The following is a 16480-nucleotide window of genomic DNA, read 5'->3' as shown; positions in this document are numbered from 1 at the left end:
GTGGGATGCTCAAAGTGCAGCAGAGGGGACACAGGGACCCCCCCCTGGGTGGGGATTCACCCCTTTCTCTGGTATCACCTCAGCACCCCGGCTTTGCTGCTCACCCCCTGTCCTTGTCACCCCGGGAGGGCCCAGGTTCAGCTCACATTTGCTTTTCTACCCCCTGGCACCGGCTGTGGTCACAGCAGAACTCCTTAAGGAAAGGCTGAGAATGGCTGGAAGGGGGAAATGGATCCCTCCCGCCCCATCTGGGAAATGCCAGGCTGGGCCAGAGGTCAAGGGATCAGGGAATCCCTTTAGGGGATGGAGGGGACATCCAGACATCACCCAGTCCAAGCTCCCTGCAAAAAAAAAAAAAAAACCGGGATGATTGGAGACGGCAGCTCCTGGGATGTGCAAAAAGCCTCCGGCAGCACCCAGGAACCCAAAGGGTTAAAGCTGAGCCGAGCACCCCCCCTTCCAAACAGCACCGGGGGGGCCCGGGAGCCTCTGCCCTCCCCGAAAGGCGAATTAAAGCCATGTCGCGACTCGAATGCGTTTCTTTGCAGCAGAGGGGAGGGCAAAGCATCGCTCGGAGGCTGAGGAGACAAAGGAGCTGCTGCTGGGTGCTGGGGACCCGCCGAGCACCACGTGTCCTGGTGCTTTGCTGGGAGCTAAACTGAGATTTTTATTTTTTTTCCTGCTCTCCGGCTCGGTGACAGCGGCTGGAATAACCTGGGGAGGATTTATGGGAGCCGCAGCAGGGCCAAAGGGGAAAAGCCTGCCTGGGAAAGGCAGGGGTTTACTCTGGAACTGCTGCTTCCCGGTGCTTGCGTCCCATTTCTCCAGGAGGAATTGCAGGGAGGGAATGGAGCTCCGGGCAGCTCCATCGGTGCCGGTGTCTTCCCAGCCTGACGTGCAAGGGTCCAGCATCTCCAAAAAATGAGATCCCACTCGTCTTGTCCTCTTCTTTGCCTCGAAGAGAAACGCAAAGGAAAGATCCAAACCCCCTGGAACAATTCAGGGAAGCCCCGCTGGAGCCAGGGCTGGGGGGTGCCTGGGGGAGGAGGGTGCTTGTCCCTCGTTTGGTTTGTGCTGATGGAATTGGGCAGCCTGGACCTGCAGCTGCTCTTGGGGGGCTGCTACTGCTCCCCAGGGGGGCTTCATCCTTGTCCCCCATTTCCAGGAATGACAAGAGAAATAGGGGATGGAGGGGGGGGGGGGGGGGATGGGGGGAGTTGTTACTCTCTCCTGACAGCCAAGGAGCAGATGGAGCCCATCTCGAACATGCAAGCTCAGCAAAAGCAAAGCCAGTGAGTTAATTACCAGCTCGTAATGTGAGAGCTGGGGGTCCCCAGGGGATGGGGGGAGACGACTCAGCCCTTGGCTCGCCAGCAGGAAGGGGCTGGGGGTCCCGGGTGGCTGCAGGGGGAGCTGAGCTGCTCTCCCCAGGGCCCTCTCGCCTGCAGAAACCCTCAGCAGCTCCACTCTGAGCTCTGCTGATATCACCCAGGTCGTGTCCTTCCCCTCCCCTGGGCTTTTCCTGGCCGTATCTCGGGAGGAGCATTTGCAGGATGGCTGCAGTCGTGGTTCTGGCTGTGAAAAAGAAGAATTTATCTGCAAGGGGAGCATCTTTCGCCTCTGTCTCGTTGCTGGGAGAGAGCAGAGTGGCAGCTCCTAAACTCCCTGGTTTAAAAGTGAATTTTAATTGGGCATAAAGAACCTTTTGCCCTGTACCTGGTGCCTTTGGGACAGCTTTGCTGCATCCCTCAGCCTGACCGGGGAGGCAAGGGATTTCCAGCTGAAATGCCTGCCTGGATTTGCCCTTCTTGGTGCTTCCACTCTCCTCCCCGTTAGCTGAGCTGCTAAAGTTTAGACTCATTAAATTATTTCCAACTTGATTGCCCTGGGCTGGCTCCTTGGTCCTGTCCACCCCTCCCTGGCTGGGAGATAAGGATGGCAGTGGTTTTAATTCCTCACTTGTGCACTGGCTGCCAAATCCTCCTGCCCGCTCACCCTTGATAAATATTGCACAAAGATTTGGCTGCCAACGTGCTGGAGATAAAGGTCTGGTCCCCCCAGATCTCCTTCCTCTGTACCTTTTGTCTCTTTTTTATGTGTCCAATTTGTGAAACAACCCGCCCGCTGCTGAGGAGGCTCTTCCCATCCCTGCTTCTGATTAACACAAGATCCTCCTGCCCCTGTCCAGCCTTGGGTGGGAACTGAGGAGGAAGGAAAAGGCACTGCTGTCTCCAGGCCTTGGATTGTTATTGATCAGGGGATCAATAGCTGAGCTCCTGGGCCTGGCAGGGTTCCCCTTGCTGGCATCCTGCTGGTGCCAAGGGGCTGCTGGCTCTCCTGGGAGTCCATCCTGGGACCAAAAAGCCCAAACCAGGATTTGGGGACACTCCTGAGGTCCAGCAAGGCTACAAAAGTGAGGGGAGCAGAGGGTCTAAAATCCTAAAATCCTCTGTGCTGGACGGGCACGGTTTGGTCTGGCAAGAGAAGTGTTTGGGAGGCACTGCTGGGAGCTGTGCTGCATCTGGGCTTTGCTGGACCTGGTTTCCCCCAGCTCAGAAACCTTCCAGGAACTGGAAGCTGCTACCTGGGGGTGCACAAGTGTCCTGTGGAGAGGGTGACACCCTCGTGGTGTCGTGTCCCTGGGGAGGATGATGATGGGAGCAGGGCCAGTCCTGGTGCTGCAGCAAGGTGGGAGAGAGCCTCAGATTTCAGGCTGAGCTGTGGGCAGAGGACAGGAGGAGGGAGGGTATTGATTGGGGTGGGGAGGGGGGAAAGAGAAGAGGGAAAGTCTGGAGCAACCTTATCTCTGGGTATGGATCTGCAGCTGCTGGAGCTGATATCCCCCTCTGCATCCTCTCAGGCAGCATCCTCAGTGTCTGTCTCTCTTCTGAGAAGATCAGATCCAAAAGGACACGGGTGACACTGGAACCCGAAAGTGTTTGAGCTCAAGGGTGTCACGAATGGCTCCTGCTCCTGCTGTCCTGGGCAAGTTCAGATGCTCTTTAGCTCAGGGTTCTGGATTCCCCGGTTCGGGGCTGGCTCTGACAACGCTGTTTGATCACTATCACTTCCAAATCCCTAAGAAATGTCATCTAAAGTGCAACAAATAACGCTCATTATCTGCTGGATCCTAATGCTACTCCCTGGAGATAACAAGCTGTAATTTTCCCCCTGGGCCATACAATAATCACCCCAATTACTCCCAAGCAGTGGTTATTAAACTCGGGGCACTGCTTTCATTTACAAAGCAAAAATAATTAAGCAGGTGTCTCTGGTAGCTGTTGGGTGGGGAGTGGCCGGGGTTATTTCTCTGCTTTGTTCTGGGGGAGAAACTACGGAAAACCGGGCTGGTTTTTCCCCTCCGTGTGGCACAGTTCTGTCAAGAACAGGCGGAGAGAAGCCGCGGGGTGAGGGAGGAAATAAAACGCAGCCGGGGTTGGTATCCCAGAGGATGTGACCTCTATCCAGCCCGAACATCAGAGGGATTTAGGGAGAGGAGAAGGTTAGAGAAGCTGAAATGTGACGCGCATACAAAATCACCTCCCTCATCCCCCTCCCAACCCGGTCCTTGCAGGGTCCGCGGTGCTGGTTCGGTTTTGCCGGTTCGGCGTCGGGTTCCGCCGGGCTGCCCGGGTGGTTTGGGGTAGGATTGTCCCCCAGCTCCACCGAACTCCGGGCAGAGGGGACAACACCCCCTGAACTTGGTCCCCAAGGTTTCCGCCTTGCTTTCGGCTCTCCGGACACGGCGCTGGGGTTCCGACACGCGTGGGTTGGGTTGCAGCGGGAGGCTGCCAGGTCCTGGAGGAAAAAGGCAGGGAAAGGGAGGGATGGATGGATGGATGGATGGATGGAGGCAGAGTTGGTGAATTATGCATGAGGCAGGGAGGAGGGAGAGCCCTTATCTGCAGGGACAAAGCCCCGCGCCAGGCTCCGCTCTACCTGTCCCTTCCTTGCGCCCGCGCGTTATCTCCGCTCCCAGCTTGTAATTCAGCCCAAAATATCAGAGGAAGCTGGAAGATTAATTTTCTCTCTTTGCATGGCGAAGGGAGAAGGGGACGCGCTCCGGCTCCAGCCTCCCAGCTGCTTAATCCGAGGCCTGCCCGAGGAAAAGGCAAAAAAAAAAAAAAAATTATCTCAGCCTTGGCTGAGATGCTGGGGAGGGGAGGTCGGGAGCCGGAGGCTCTGGCCAGCCCGACCCCCCCAGCAGGACAGGGTTTGTAATTATTCCGGGGGGGTAATTAGAAAATGCCAAACTTTCCCTTCACCCCCGTTTTAGGGCCCAGAGGAACGCGAGATTCTGCCCCATCCCTGAGCCTGACGCTGCAGCCTGGGGGGGTCGTGTGGCTCCGATAGTTAAGAGATGACAAGGGTATTAATAATAATAATAATAATAAAAATAAAATTAATAATAATAATTAAAAAAAGAGCTAAAGATCCCTTGAGTTTAAAGCAGGAAACATCAGCTCAGCTTTTATTTTCCAGCCCTCTGCCTTCGCTTACTCCCTGACTTAAATGAAAATCATAAATATCAGCCCCACAAAGGTCCTTTGTCACCGCCCGCAGCTCCCGGCGACAAGAGGTCGTTCATTAAAAGCCAGACGAAGGCAATAGAGGCTCCCATTGTTTTTTCACGAGTTCAGGATCAGGCCGCGGCTCCTCTGCCTGACACCGTTTGGAGAGGAGGAGCAGAAGGGACGCACCAAATGGCACCTCCCGATCCCATCCAGGGCTCCCCGCGGGTCAGGAGCCCGCAGGGAATCTCCTCTCCCCGCTGGACCCCGGGGGTTCCCTCCCGGTTCGGGGATGAACCCAGAGGATTTGGGCTCAGCGGAGCTGGCACCCATCGGCAGGAGCCTGATGCCACCTGCCGGGCTGCGGCCAGGAGGGGGAAACTGGAAATTAATTCCCCGAAGTGTCCATCTGCCCTCCCTGCATCCCTCACACCTATTTTTGCTGCCTTTTTTTTTTTTTTTTTAAATAATTATTTTTTTCCCCCCCCCACTGGAAAAGTGTCGTTGTCTCAAAGCTCCTCGTTCTGCTTCTCCCTTTTTATTTTTTTTTTTTATTATTATTTTTTTATCGAATGATGAAGCCCATACAGTCTGACTGGGTTGGGATTAAAAGGGACTTTAATAAAGGTGTCCCCTGGGCACAAAAGTGCACGAATGGGTTTGCAGTCCTGCAGGTAATGAGGCAGGAGCCGGGCAAGAGAGATTTGTGCTTGGGAAGCTCCAGCAAAGGACGAGGAAGGGAAGGGAAAGGTTTATTATTGCGGGGCTGCAAAAAAAAAAAAAAAAAAAAAAAGAAAAGGAAAAGAAAAAAAAAGGAAAAAAAAAAAGAAAAAAAGAAAAGAAAGAAAAAGAAAAAAAAGGGAAAAAAAAAGAAAAAAAGAAAAAAGAAAAAAAGAAAAAAAGAAAGAAGAAAAAAAGGAAAAAAGAAAAAAAGGAAAAAAGAAAAAAAGAAAAAAAGAAAAAAAGAAAAAAAGAAAAAAAGAAAAAAAGAAAAAAAGAAAAAAAGAAAAAAAGAAAAAAAGAAAAAAAGAAAAAAAGAAAAAAAGAAAAAAAGAAAAAAAGAAAAAAGAAAAAAAGAAAAAAAGAAAAAAAGAAAAAAAGAAAAAAAGAAAAAAGAAAAAAGAAAAAAGAAAAAAGAAAAAAGAAAGAAAAAAAGAAAGAAAAGAAAGAAAAAAAAGAAAAAAAAGAAAAAAGAAAGAAAAAAAAGAAAGAAAAAAAAAGAAAAAAAAGAAAAAAGAAAAAAGAAAGAAAAAAAAAAGAAAAAAGAAAGAAAAGAAAGAAAAAAAAGAAAGAGGAAAAAAAAAAAGAAAAAGAAAAAAAAAAAAAAGAAAAAGAAAAAGAAAAAAAAAAAAAGAAAAAGAAAAAAGGAAGGTGCTGGGGCAGATTTCTTGTCATTTTCCCCCAAAGGGCTGAGGTGTGGGTTCAGCAGCCACCCCACGGTCCCGAGTGGGTCCCATTTGGGTCCCCTGGACCCAGAGAGGGGGCTGGGGTTGGGTGGAAGGGGGGAAAGGGCTAAAGAGGAAAAGGTGGGAGGAACTGGGGGAGAATTTCTGCTGCCTGAGCAGGCGAAGCCTCCTCCAGTAATCGCCGGAATCATCAAATTAGCATAAATTCTATTAACGGTTTCCCAGATGAGACATTTCCAGGCTTCTCCCTCCCCTCCCCGACACAAACAAAAGGGAATGTAATTACTTGGCAATAAAGCAGCTCCTGAAAAGGCCCCTCAGTCCTTCTGCCTTTTCTCCTGACCTGGAATAAAGCTGAAAGGTAAAGCAAACGTGAGATATAAAAGGTAAAGTGATATATAAAAGGTAAAGTTATATTTAAAAGGTAAAGTTATATATAAAATGTAAAGTTATATATAAAAGGTAAAGTTATATTTAAAAGGTAAATTTATATATAAAAGGTAAAGTTATATATAAAAGGTAAAGTTATATTTAAAAGGTAAAGTGGTATATAAAAGGTAAAGTTATATATAAAAGGTAAAGTTATATATAAAAGGTGCTTCTGACTTCTCTCCTCTCATCTTGCAACAGCCAGGAAGGAGGAAAAGAAAAACCCTACACAGCTTTTAGGATCTGGGGCATGGAAAAGATTTCTCAAGGTACCCAGGACCTCCTTTGGCCCCATCACCTGGCAAGGGGGAATTTGGCAGGTGATGGCTGCAAACACAGGAAGAAATCTGATTTTTTGCAACTCTGCAAAGCCAGGGCCTAATGCAGGAGCTCACTACAGGCACCACGGGGGCAATAATCTGAAATAATGGGGCTTTTTATTGGCACGAGATTGCGGGTGACAATTTGAAAGGGAATTTGCTTATGAGCACAAAAAAAAAAAACCAAAAAAACAAACCACAAAACCTCCTTAACTCTTAAGAATGACACTAAACCAACTCACCTGCCTAGAAATATGATCTGCCCAGAGAGACATCTGAGCTGGGAAGATTTAATTACAGGCAGGAGCCACAGGAGGCCCCGAGGCTGAACCTGCCCTGAAATTGGGGTGCAAGATGCTGGGATGGGGTGTGCATTCATCAGCTGAACCCATCAGCCTTGGATTTCCTTCCCAGCCTGGGGCAAACTGGGCTTTGGGCTGCTTTGCCTTCTGATGAGGTCCAAATATCAAGGTCAGTGCTTTTCTTTTGCTTCACCATTCACTCAGAGGATGGAGTTTTGTCTCCTCTGGGCCTCAGTTCCCCTGTAAAACAGATAATTTTGACTCTCTTCCTCAAGGAAGCCTCATTAAGGTTTACTTTTCACAGGACCTCGAGGGTTCTTACAATCTATTATGAATTAATTATTATTAATTGAGTTAAAGCAGACCATATAACCCAAATGAAGCTGTTCTGACACGGCAGCTGATGGGAGGGAGAAATCTGCTTCACCCCCTCCCTTTCCCACTTAACGATTTGAAGCATTTAGTTCTGCTTTCTAATTGCTAATATCCATTCCTCAATTACCCGCTGTTTTGCTTCAGATTTCAAAGATTAAAACCCGTTGTTATTTCACGACGAGACGATTGTGTTTCCTGCAATAGTTGGGTTGGGGTTTTATGGGTTTTATGGGTTTGCATATTAAGCGTCTGGCTTGAAACAGGGAGGGTTTTGCCTCTTGACAGGCGGGATGGAGCGACGGCTCTTGCTCAGATCAACCTTTCAAAACCAAAAAAATCACCCCAAAACAGTCGAGGCATCATTTCTCAAGTCAGAACACACAGCTTGTTGATAATGATGGCCTGAGGCCCACCCGCGCCGTGCCCTGGCGGTGTTGCTTCGACTCGCAATCCAGGCCTTGCCCTGAAAGCAGTTTTTTTTTCCCCAAAACAACCCCTCTGGTGCACTTGGCCACGTTTGGGCCCGCAGAGAAGCAGCAGCCCCGGGGTTCGGGGGGGGGCACAGGCCTTGCCGGCGTCCCCGGCCTGCTCCGTTGCTAAGCAACGCGCGCCGGAGCCCGCAGCCAGCAGCAAAGATGGCGCCGGGGCGGCTTCAGGGAGCGGCGCCCTCAGCGCTGGCGCCGGAGAGCGGAGCGGAGGAGGCGGCGCCCTCACTAAAGATGGCGCCGGGCTGGCTTCACCTTTCCGGTGAGATCAGCCAATGAGAGGCCGCGGAGGGTGGGGAGCGCGCTGTGATTGGCTGGCGCCTGGGATTCAAACCCGAGTGCGGGCGTTGCGCGGGGCGGTTGGAGCCGCAGTTCGCTCCGGGCCGGCGCCTCAGGTGAGTGCGCGGGAATCGTGAGGGGGAACCGGGGCTTCTGTGGGAGCGGAGCCTTCCCCGGGAGGCAAATTCCCGTTCCCAGGCTTCCCCTGGGCTGGGGGATCCCCTCTCACCGTCCCCCGGGGAGCTGCTGCCTTGGGCGGGCCCGGCGCTGCTTTCCTCAGGGGTTTTTCCCTCACAGACGGGGCTGTGGCTGTGGGGCTTTGCGGGCCGGCCTTGTTCCTTCGCCCTCCTTGGCTTCTTGAGACGATTTAGGTGCTGGGGTAATGCTGGGGGTGCTGGAAATGAAGGCATAAAAGGGTGGGAGTACCCTTTGCCAGCGGACTGCAAGGAGCGTTTTATCATTGAGCTTTTCCACGCCTTATAACAGAGGAAGTCCCGAGGTCCCTGGGTGTCTCTAGGGCCTGTAACAATGAATAAAGCCCCAATTTTCTGTCTTCCTAAGCATTAAAGTGCTGCGTTGCCCTCCTGGCACCTCTCCCAGCTCCGTCTGCACCTGCTTCTGGTTTTAATTTATTAGTCAGGGCTGTCCTGCGAGCCCCAGCAACCTCTTGCCATTAGCAGAGTAATTTCTGTGTTGCTGAGCTGGAGACTTTCCTCTTCATTGCTCCTCTTTATGCCGTTGTTGCAACTGTTTGGGGGGAAATGTGCTGACTGCCTGCATTTTCAAAGCTATTTGCAGGAGGAGCTGAAAGTTAAAATGCAGCTAAATTTAAAACTGTATTAAAGTTCCACAGAATGTTGCTCCTATTTTTATCTCATGAAGCTCTGTAAGCTTGCAGATTTTTTATTTTTTATTTTTTTTTTAATGGCCTGTAGAGTGCCAAATTATTTTCAGTCTGGGCATCAGCTCTCCAGAAGGAGAAGGGGTTGGGATCTCTCATCCTGCCTTGGGTTCTGAGTCTCTGCTGTATCCTGGAGATTATTTGAGGCAATAATAAGGTGGGGAGCACTAATTTTTCTCCCTCTGGCTCTGCTCTCTCCAAACAGTGGGGACCTGAGGACTTTGATTCCCTAGGAAACAATTTAAGATGTGTGTAGCTCCTAATTTACTGCGCTGCTTCTAAAACCCACCTTAAAACCAATTAAAATAATGATTTTTGAAGCTGATTTTCCTTTCTCTGGGCCGGTAGCTATGTTTTTTTGTTGGGAGGTGGGAAGGAAGGGCTGGGATGTTTATTTAGCTCTGGTTTCTTGGCAGGAAGATGGAGAGTTCCATGCTGAACCTCCGGGGTCTCTACGATCAACTCGTGCGCCAGGCTGAAGTCCTGAGTGAAGGGAATGAAGCTCGTAAGTTTGGTTTCTCTGGGGAGCTGAGGTCTGGTTGTTGTAAGAATCTTAACATGCCAAAAAAAAAAAACCCCAAAACCCATTATTAGTTGTTACTGGAGAACCTGTTGGTGATGTCCTGAGCAATCAGATAGCTCCAGGTAGTCCAATTGGAAGGTTTTTTTTTTCTTTATTATCAAGAAATACAAAGTCAGGGACTGAACTCCCAGGCAGGACCACGTTCTGCTTGCAGCAAGCTGGCTTCATCCACACAGGGCCTGGTGTTCCAGCTCTCCTGGTCGATGCTGACACAAAAAAACCTGCAAGATCTCATGAATATCCAGAGTGTAGGAGGGGTTGCTGCCAGGCCAGCACCTCCACTCTTCAGCTGGCACAGTGGAAGCTGCATCTCCTCTGCTTGCCTGGGCAGCTAAAGGTGTTTGTGTGTCCTCTCTCCAGAGTTTATCCAGTTAGCCAGGAACTTTGAAGAGTATCGGATGAGGCTGCAGAAGGCAGAGCATGAGCTTGGCAGGTACAAAGATCTCCTCATGAAAACTGAGGCTGAGTGCAGTGCTTTGGAGGTGAAGCTGAAACACGCCCGGAATCAGGTGGATGTGGAGATCAAACGAAGGCAAAAAGCTGAGACAGAGTGTGAGAAGCTGGTGAGTAATTCCTCCATCCCCAGCCAGCTCTCTAGAGGTGACTAAACTGCACTGATCTGTGGAAAGCAAGGACTGGCACTCAGAATAACTCGTTTTGCAAGGAGGAGGGAAAAAAAAAAAACCAACAAGAGATTGGCTCAGCTCCTTGGGATAGAGGGGCTGCTGCTCAGAGCTGAGGTGCCATTGCCTGTCAGAGCCATCAGCTCTATGACAGAGTTCTGAGAGCCTCTCTGTGTGGAATCTCCTCCCCTCAGGGTTGGTTTAGGCAGTAATTAAACCCGTGGCAGCCTCTGATGTTCTCTCCCTTTCCAGGAGAGGCAGATACAGCTGATTCGAGAGCTGCTCATGTGTGATGCCTCTGGGAGCATCCAGCTGAGTGAGGAACAGAAGTCTGCCCTTGCCTTCCTCAACAGGCCCCAGGTTTCTCTAGGTGGTCCAGGCAACAAAAGGTAGGCAAAAAAAGGGGTTTTGAGCAGCAGAAGTGTCAAATATCAATCTGGTTTTGTGCCTTCTGCACAGAGTTTTTGTTCCAATTTGAAATACACCTCACCTTGTAACCCCTGGAATCACTTCTGAATCAGCAAGATTGTTTCAGAACCACAGCTGAAAGCCACACTGAGTCAACTTTCTTCTGATTTTTTTTATTTTTAGGCTGTCTACAATAGATGAATCTGGCTCAATTCTGTCAGACATCAGCTTTGACAAGACTGATGAGTCCCTGGTAATGTAACTCCAAGTTATAAAGTTTTCCTCCTCTGCAAAACCTCGGGGGTGTGGGGTAATCTCCAAAGGCCTCTTGTGCTCAGATTACTCTGGTGTTAACCTGGCAGAGCTGATTTGCATTTCTCTGGTTTGCTGTTGGCTAAAACTCAACTAAAGTCCTGCCCAGGGGCTGTGTGGTGTTTACTCTGAGCTAACCAGCCTTGTGTATTTCCCACAGGACTGGGATTCCTCTGTGGTGAAAGCTGTCAGACTGAAAAGGAGAGAAAAAAGGGTATGTTCAGTGCTTTCCCTCCTGATGGGTTCCATTGTCAGCCTTGGCTGACACCTCAAAGCCACCTCTGATGATGGCTGAGCCACTAATCACAATTAAAACTTGAGATGGATCTGCTGGAACTCACACCTGCTGCTTGGCTTCAGGTTGGATTTTGGTGGCATTGCCTCCTGAAAAGCAAATTTTATTCTGCTGGGGCCCAAGGTTGGTCAGGAGAGCAGGTGAAGATAAACAGCTACCAGGGGAGGGGAAAATCATGTAGGAAATTCATGTTTTTTTTTTTTTATTCTGTAAAGGAGCTTCTGCTGTTGGTGGGCAGCAGACACAGGTAGGGGAGCAGGGTAGGTTCACAGCCTGAAATCCTCCCCAGCAGAGCTCAGTTTCCCTTTTTTTTCTGTGTGTTTTGTTTTTTTTTTTTTTTTTTTTGAACTGTGTTACAAAGCCAGCTAAGAAACCAACTCAGAGCAGAGTTTTGAGGCCTGATACTTCCCAGCACCTCTAAGGACAGGAACTGTGGGAGCAGCTGATGCACCTGTGGTGTGTGCTGCCAGCTCTGGGTGTACTGGGGTGGTGGAGCAGGAGGTTGGTTGACAGGAACCTGTCCCAGGGACAAACCCTCTGTGTCTTCCAGCGTTCCTCCAGGCAGTTCACTGAAGGCCCCCCAGCTCCTCAGAAGAAATCCCGTTCCATTTCCTCCACTCTGGACCAGGTACAGCCCTTCCACTTGGGATTCTGGGTCTTTAGAAGCCATAAACACCTGGTTTTAGGGTCAAAAAACCAGGAAATCCCACCAGGTCCTCTCCCTAACCTTGGATTTCCCATTCCAGGGCAACGAATCCATAGTGGCCAAGACAACTCTGACAGTGCCCAACGATGGGGGCCCCATTGAAGCCATCTCAACCATCCAGACTGTGCCCTGTGCTCTGAGAAGCTGGAGGAGGAGTGGTGGGTGACCTTTTCCCTTTTCCCCTCTCCTTCCCCCCCTTCTTTTTCCCCTCTCCTTCCCCCCCTTCTTTTTCCCCTCTCCTTCCCCCCCTTCTTTTTCCCCTCTCCTTCCCCCCCTTCTTTTTCCCCTCTCCTTCCCCCCCTTCTTTTTCCCCTCTTCTTCCCCCCCTTCTTTTTCCCCTCTTCTTCCCCCCCTTCTTTTCCCCTCTTCTTCCCCCCCTTCTTTTTCCCCTCTTCTTCCCCCCCTTCTTTTTCCCCTCTTCTTCCCCCCCTTCTTTTTCCCCTCTTCTTCCCCCCCTTCTTTTCCCCTCTTCTTCCCCCCCTTCTTTTTCCCCTCTTCTTCCCCCCCTTCTTTTTCCCCTCTCCTTCCCCCCCTTCTTTTTCCCCTCTTCTTCCCCCCCTTCTTTTTCCCCTCTTCTTCCCCCCCTTCTTTTTCCCCTCTTCTTCCCCCCCTTCTTTTTCCCCTCTTCTTCCCCCCCTTCTTTTCCCCTCTCCTTCCCCCCCTTCTTTTCCCCTCTCCTTCCCCCCCTTCTTTTCCCCTCTCCTTCCCCCCCTTCTTTTCCCCTCTCCTTCCCCCCCTTCTTTTCCCCTCTCCTTCCCCCCCTTCTTTTTCCCCTCTCCTTCCCCCCCTTCTTTTTCCCCTCTCCTTCCCCCCCTTCTTTTTCCCCTCTCCTTCCCCCCCTTTTTCCCCTCTCCTTCCCCCCCTTTTTCCCCTCTCCTTCCCCCCCTTTTTCCCCTCTCCTTCCCCCCCTTTTTCCCCTCTCCTTCCCCCCCTTTTTCCCCTCTCCTTCCCCCCCTTTTTCCCCTCTCCTTCCCCCCCTTTTTCCCCTCTCCTTCCCCCCCTTTTTCCCCTCTCCTTCCCCCCCTTTTTCCCCTCTCCTTCCCCCCCTTTTTCCCCTCTCCTTCCCCCCCTTTTTCCCCTCTCCTTCCCCCCCTTTTTCCTGGAGGGGGTTCCCATCCCCCCAAACCTTTTCCTTTCCCCCTTCCAGGTCCTTTGCAGCCCTGGAGCAGTGACTCAAACACTGTCAGCAAGCAGCAGGAATCCAAGTCAGAGAGTGATGGTTCTGCCACCCCACAGAGCAATGGAGGAGTCAGGCTGCATGAATTTGTCTCCAAGACGGTGGGTTTGGGGCAGGAAAACTTGAGAAATTCTCTTTTTTTCCCTTTTTTTTTTTAACCTGTGTGATATCAAACTCTTGATAAGAGGCCCCCAACCTGTGTGTCTCCAGTCAATACTGAAGTTGAAGCAGTGATGTTTTGCTCCATCCCACTGATTTCTTCCCACCTTTGTGCTCGGAATCCTTAGGTTATCAAACCAGAATCCTGTGTTCCATGTGGAAAAAGAGTAAAATTTGGGAAAATCTCCCTGAAGTGCAGAGACTGCCGCGTGGTCGCTCACCCCGAGTGCCGGGACCGCTGTCCCCTGCCCTGCATCCCCCCCCTGGGGGGCACCCCTGTCAGGATTGGAGAGGTGGGTGCCAGGAGAGGGGCAAAGGGTTGCTTAGGAGCAGAACCTGCTCCAAGGACTCTGCTTTCTCAGCTCCTCTTGCTCAGAGCTGCAGAAAAAAAGAGAAAGCAGAAAAAACAAAACTTTTCCTCCTTGCTGAGTGGGGGCAGTGGGTGCTGAGCAGCTCCAGGAAAGGAATCCCACAAGATGGAGCTGGTGTTGCTCTTCCCTGGGCTGATGAAGGAGAAATGTTTTTGGTTTTAAAACCTCTCTGAATTCTTCAGAGAGTGTTTCCCATATCTTGGAGATTGAATATCTGACTTGATGTTTGGTTTTTTCCTTTTTTTAATTCTGCCTCTCAGGGGACCTTGATGGACTTTGTGCCCTCCACTCCTCCAATGATCCCTTCCCTCATAGTGCACTGTGTTAATGAGATTGAGCAACGGGGGCTGCACGAGGTAAAAAAAGAAAAATGAGGTGTGAAACTAATGGGATGGGTCGTAGTGGTGGGGAAGGGAACTGTTAACCCAAATATTCTGTATTTATGGTGTGTGTGGTGCTTCTCTGGGGTGACTGGGGGAGCAGCAGTGTCTGTGGAGTGCTCAGGTGTGGGGGGACAGGGGGAGCAGGGAAATGAGGGACCTGGACAGGCTGGAGAGTTGGGCTGATCCCAAGGGGATGAGGTTCAACATTCCAAGTGCCAGGTCCTGAATTTTGGCCACAACAACCCCATGGGGAGCTCCAGGCTGGGCACAGAGTGGCAGAAAGGGACCTGGGATTGCCAGGAAGCTGAAGAGGAGCCAGCAGTGTGCCCAGGTGGCCAAGAAGGCCAATGGCATCCTGGGCTGGCTCAGGAACAGGCCCTGAGGTGATGCTGGGTGACAGCTGTGGCCACTCTGCCACCACAACTCATCTCCAGTCCCCTTCCCCATCGTCACCCCCTCCACCAAACACCTCAGGACATCTGAGTGCCAGGAGGGGCTTGGAAAAGGTTGTAGGATGGACCTTGGCCACCAGTGTGGGGAACAGGAGCCAGCAGTGTGCCCAGGTGGCCAAGAAGGCCAAGGGCATCCTGGGCTGGCTCAGGAACAGCGTGGCCAGCAGGTCCAGGGAAGGGATTCTGCCCCTGTGCTCAGCCCTGGGGAGGCCACAGCTTGAGTCCTGTGTCCAGTTCTGGGCCCCTCAGCTCAGGAAGGAGCTTGAGGTGCTGGAGCAGGTCCAGAGAAGAGCAAGGAGGCTGGGAAGGGATCCAGCAGAATTCCTGTGAGGAAGGGCTGAGGGAGCTGGGGGTGTTGAGGCTGGAGAAGAGGAGGCTCAGGGGAGACCTCATCACTCTCTCCAACTCCCTGAAAGGAGGTTGGAGCCAGGGGGGGGTTGGGCTCTTTTCCCAGGCAACTCTCAGCAAGACAAGAGGGCACAAGAGGTCTCAAGTTGTGCCAGGGGAGGTTTAGGTTGGACATGAGAAAGAATTTCTTTCTGGAGAGGGTGATCAGCCATTGGAATGGGCTGCCCAGGGAAGGGGTGGATTCTCCATCCCTGAAGATATTTCCAAAGAGCCTGGATGTGGCACTCAGTGCCATGGGCTGGGAACCACGGGGGGAGTGGATCAAGGGTTGGACTTGATGAGCTCTGAGGTCCCTCCCAAAATCCTCCAAGAATTCCCAGGCTGGGTGCTGGTCACCCCACTCTGTACCTTGCAGGATTATCCATCTCCATCTCTTCTCCTGGTGTTTTTCAGGTCACCCAGCACCAAACCACTCAGGCACCATCTGCCCCCTGGCAGGAGCTCGGGTGCTGCCCAGGAGCAGAAGGGGCTGCACCTTGCACCCTCTGCCTGCACTGCATCACCCGAGGGACTGGGCTCTGCCAGGGGAGGTTTAGGTTGGATATTAGGAAAAAATTCTTTCTGGAATGGGCTGCCCAGGGAAGGGGTGGATTCTCCATCCCTGGAGATATTTCAAAAGAGCCTGGATGTGGCACTCAGTGCCATGGGCTGGGAACCACGGGGGGAGTGGAGCAAGGGTTGGACTTGAGGAGCTCTGAGGTCCCTTCCAGCCCAGCCCATTCTAGGATTCAATGTCAGCTTTGTGGTTGCTGTTCTGCCTCTAAGCAGAGCTCTGTGTCAGCAGACAGGGCTGTACAGGATATCTGGCTGTGACAAGACAGTGAGAGAACTGAAGGAAAAGTATCTGAGATCAAAAAACATCCCTCTGCTCAGCAAGGTGGATGATATCCATGCCATCTGTGGCCTCCTCAAGGACTTCCTACGCAGCCTCAAAGAACCTCTCCTCACTTTCCGCCTGAACAAGACTTTTATGGAAGCTGCAGGTAAGGAATTGCTAATTTTTTTCCCTAGGTTTGGTAGTGACAAGTGTAAGGAATCACTGATTTTTTTTTCCCTAGGTTTGCTGGTGACAAGAGTAAGGAATTGATAATTTCTTTCCCTAGGTTTGGTGGTGGCAAATGTAAGGAATCACTGAATTTTTTTTCCCTAGGCTTGGTGGTGGCAAATGTAAGGAATTGCTAAATTTTTTTTTCCCTAGGTTTGCTGGTGACAAGTGTAAGGAATTGGTAATTTTTTCCCTAGGCTTGGTGGTGGCAAATGTAAGGAATTGGTAATTTCTTTCCCTAGGTTTGCTGGTTACAAGTGTAAGGAATTGCTAATTTTTTTTCCCTAGGTTTGGTGGTGACAAGTGTAAGGAATTGCTAATTTTTTTCCCTAGGTTTGGTGGTGACAAGTGTAAGGAATCACTGATTTTTTTTCCCTAGGCTTGGTGGTGGCAAATGTAAGGAATTGGTAATTTCTTTCCCTAGGTTTGGTGGTGGCAAATGTAGGGAATTGCTAAATTTTTTTTTCCCTAGGTTTGCTGGTGACAAGTGTAAGGAATTGCTAATTTTTTTCCTTAGGTTTGGTGGTGACAAGTGTAAGGAATTGTTAAT

The 16480-nt window shown here is 50.7% G+C and overlaps 1 protein-coding gene across 2 annotated transcripts in view; it reads left to right on the top strand.

Annotated features, from left to right (window-relative positions):
* The first annotated feature begins 7964 nt into the window (after window positions 1-7964).
* The window catches only part of RACGAP1 (Rac GTPase activating protein 1), a 12804-nt gene continuing 4288 nt past the window's right edge, over window positions 7965-16480 (top strand). The window contains exons 1-12 of one of the 2 annotated variants that reach the window (XM_071729515.1): window positions 7965-8223; window positions 9429-9513; window positions 9952-10154; window positions 10467-10603; window positions 10806-10875; window positions 11095-11148; window positions 11780-11857; window positions 11976-12093; window positions 13083-13213; window positions 13400-13564; window positions 13903-13998; window positions 15670-15868. In XM_071729515.1, coding sequence (XP_071585616.1) covers window positions 8104-8223; window positions 9429-9513; window positions 9952-10154; window positions 10467-10603; window positions 10806-10875; window positions 11095-11148; window positions 11780-11857; window positions 11976-12093; window positions 13083-13213; window positions 13400-13564; window positions 13903-13998; window positions 15670-15868 — 1456 coding nt within the window. In that variant the 5' untranslated portion in view covers window positions 7965-8103. Of the gene's footprint in view, window positions 8224-9424; window positions 9514-9951; window positions 10155-10466; window positions 10604-10805; window positions 10876-11094; window positions 11149-11779; window positions 11858-11975; window positions 12094-13082; window positions 13214-13399; window positions 13565-13902; window positions 13999-15669; window positions 15869-16480 lie in introns of both variants that reach the window. The other variant, XM_071729516.1, reaches the window with a different exon arrangement.

The sequence above is a fragment of the Heliangelus exortis genome, chromosome 31 (genome assembly GCF_036169615.1).
Source record: "Heliangelus exortis chromosome 31, bHelExo1.hap1, whole genome shotgun sequence".
Lineage (NCBI taxonomy): Eukaryota > Metazoa > Chordata > Aves > Apodiformes > Trochilidae > Heliangelus > Heliangelus exortis.
The sequence above is the reverse complement of the archived record's forward strand: the minus strand, read 5'-3'. Positions and strand labels throughout refer to the sequence as shown.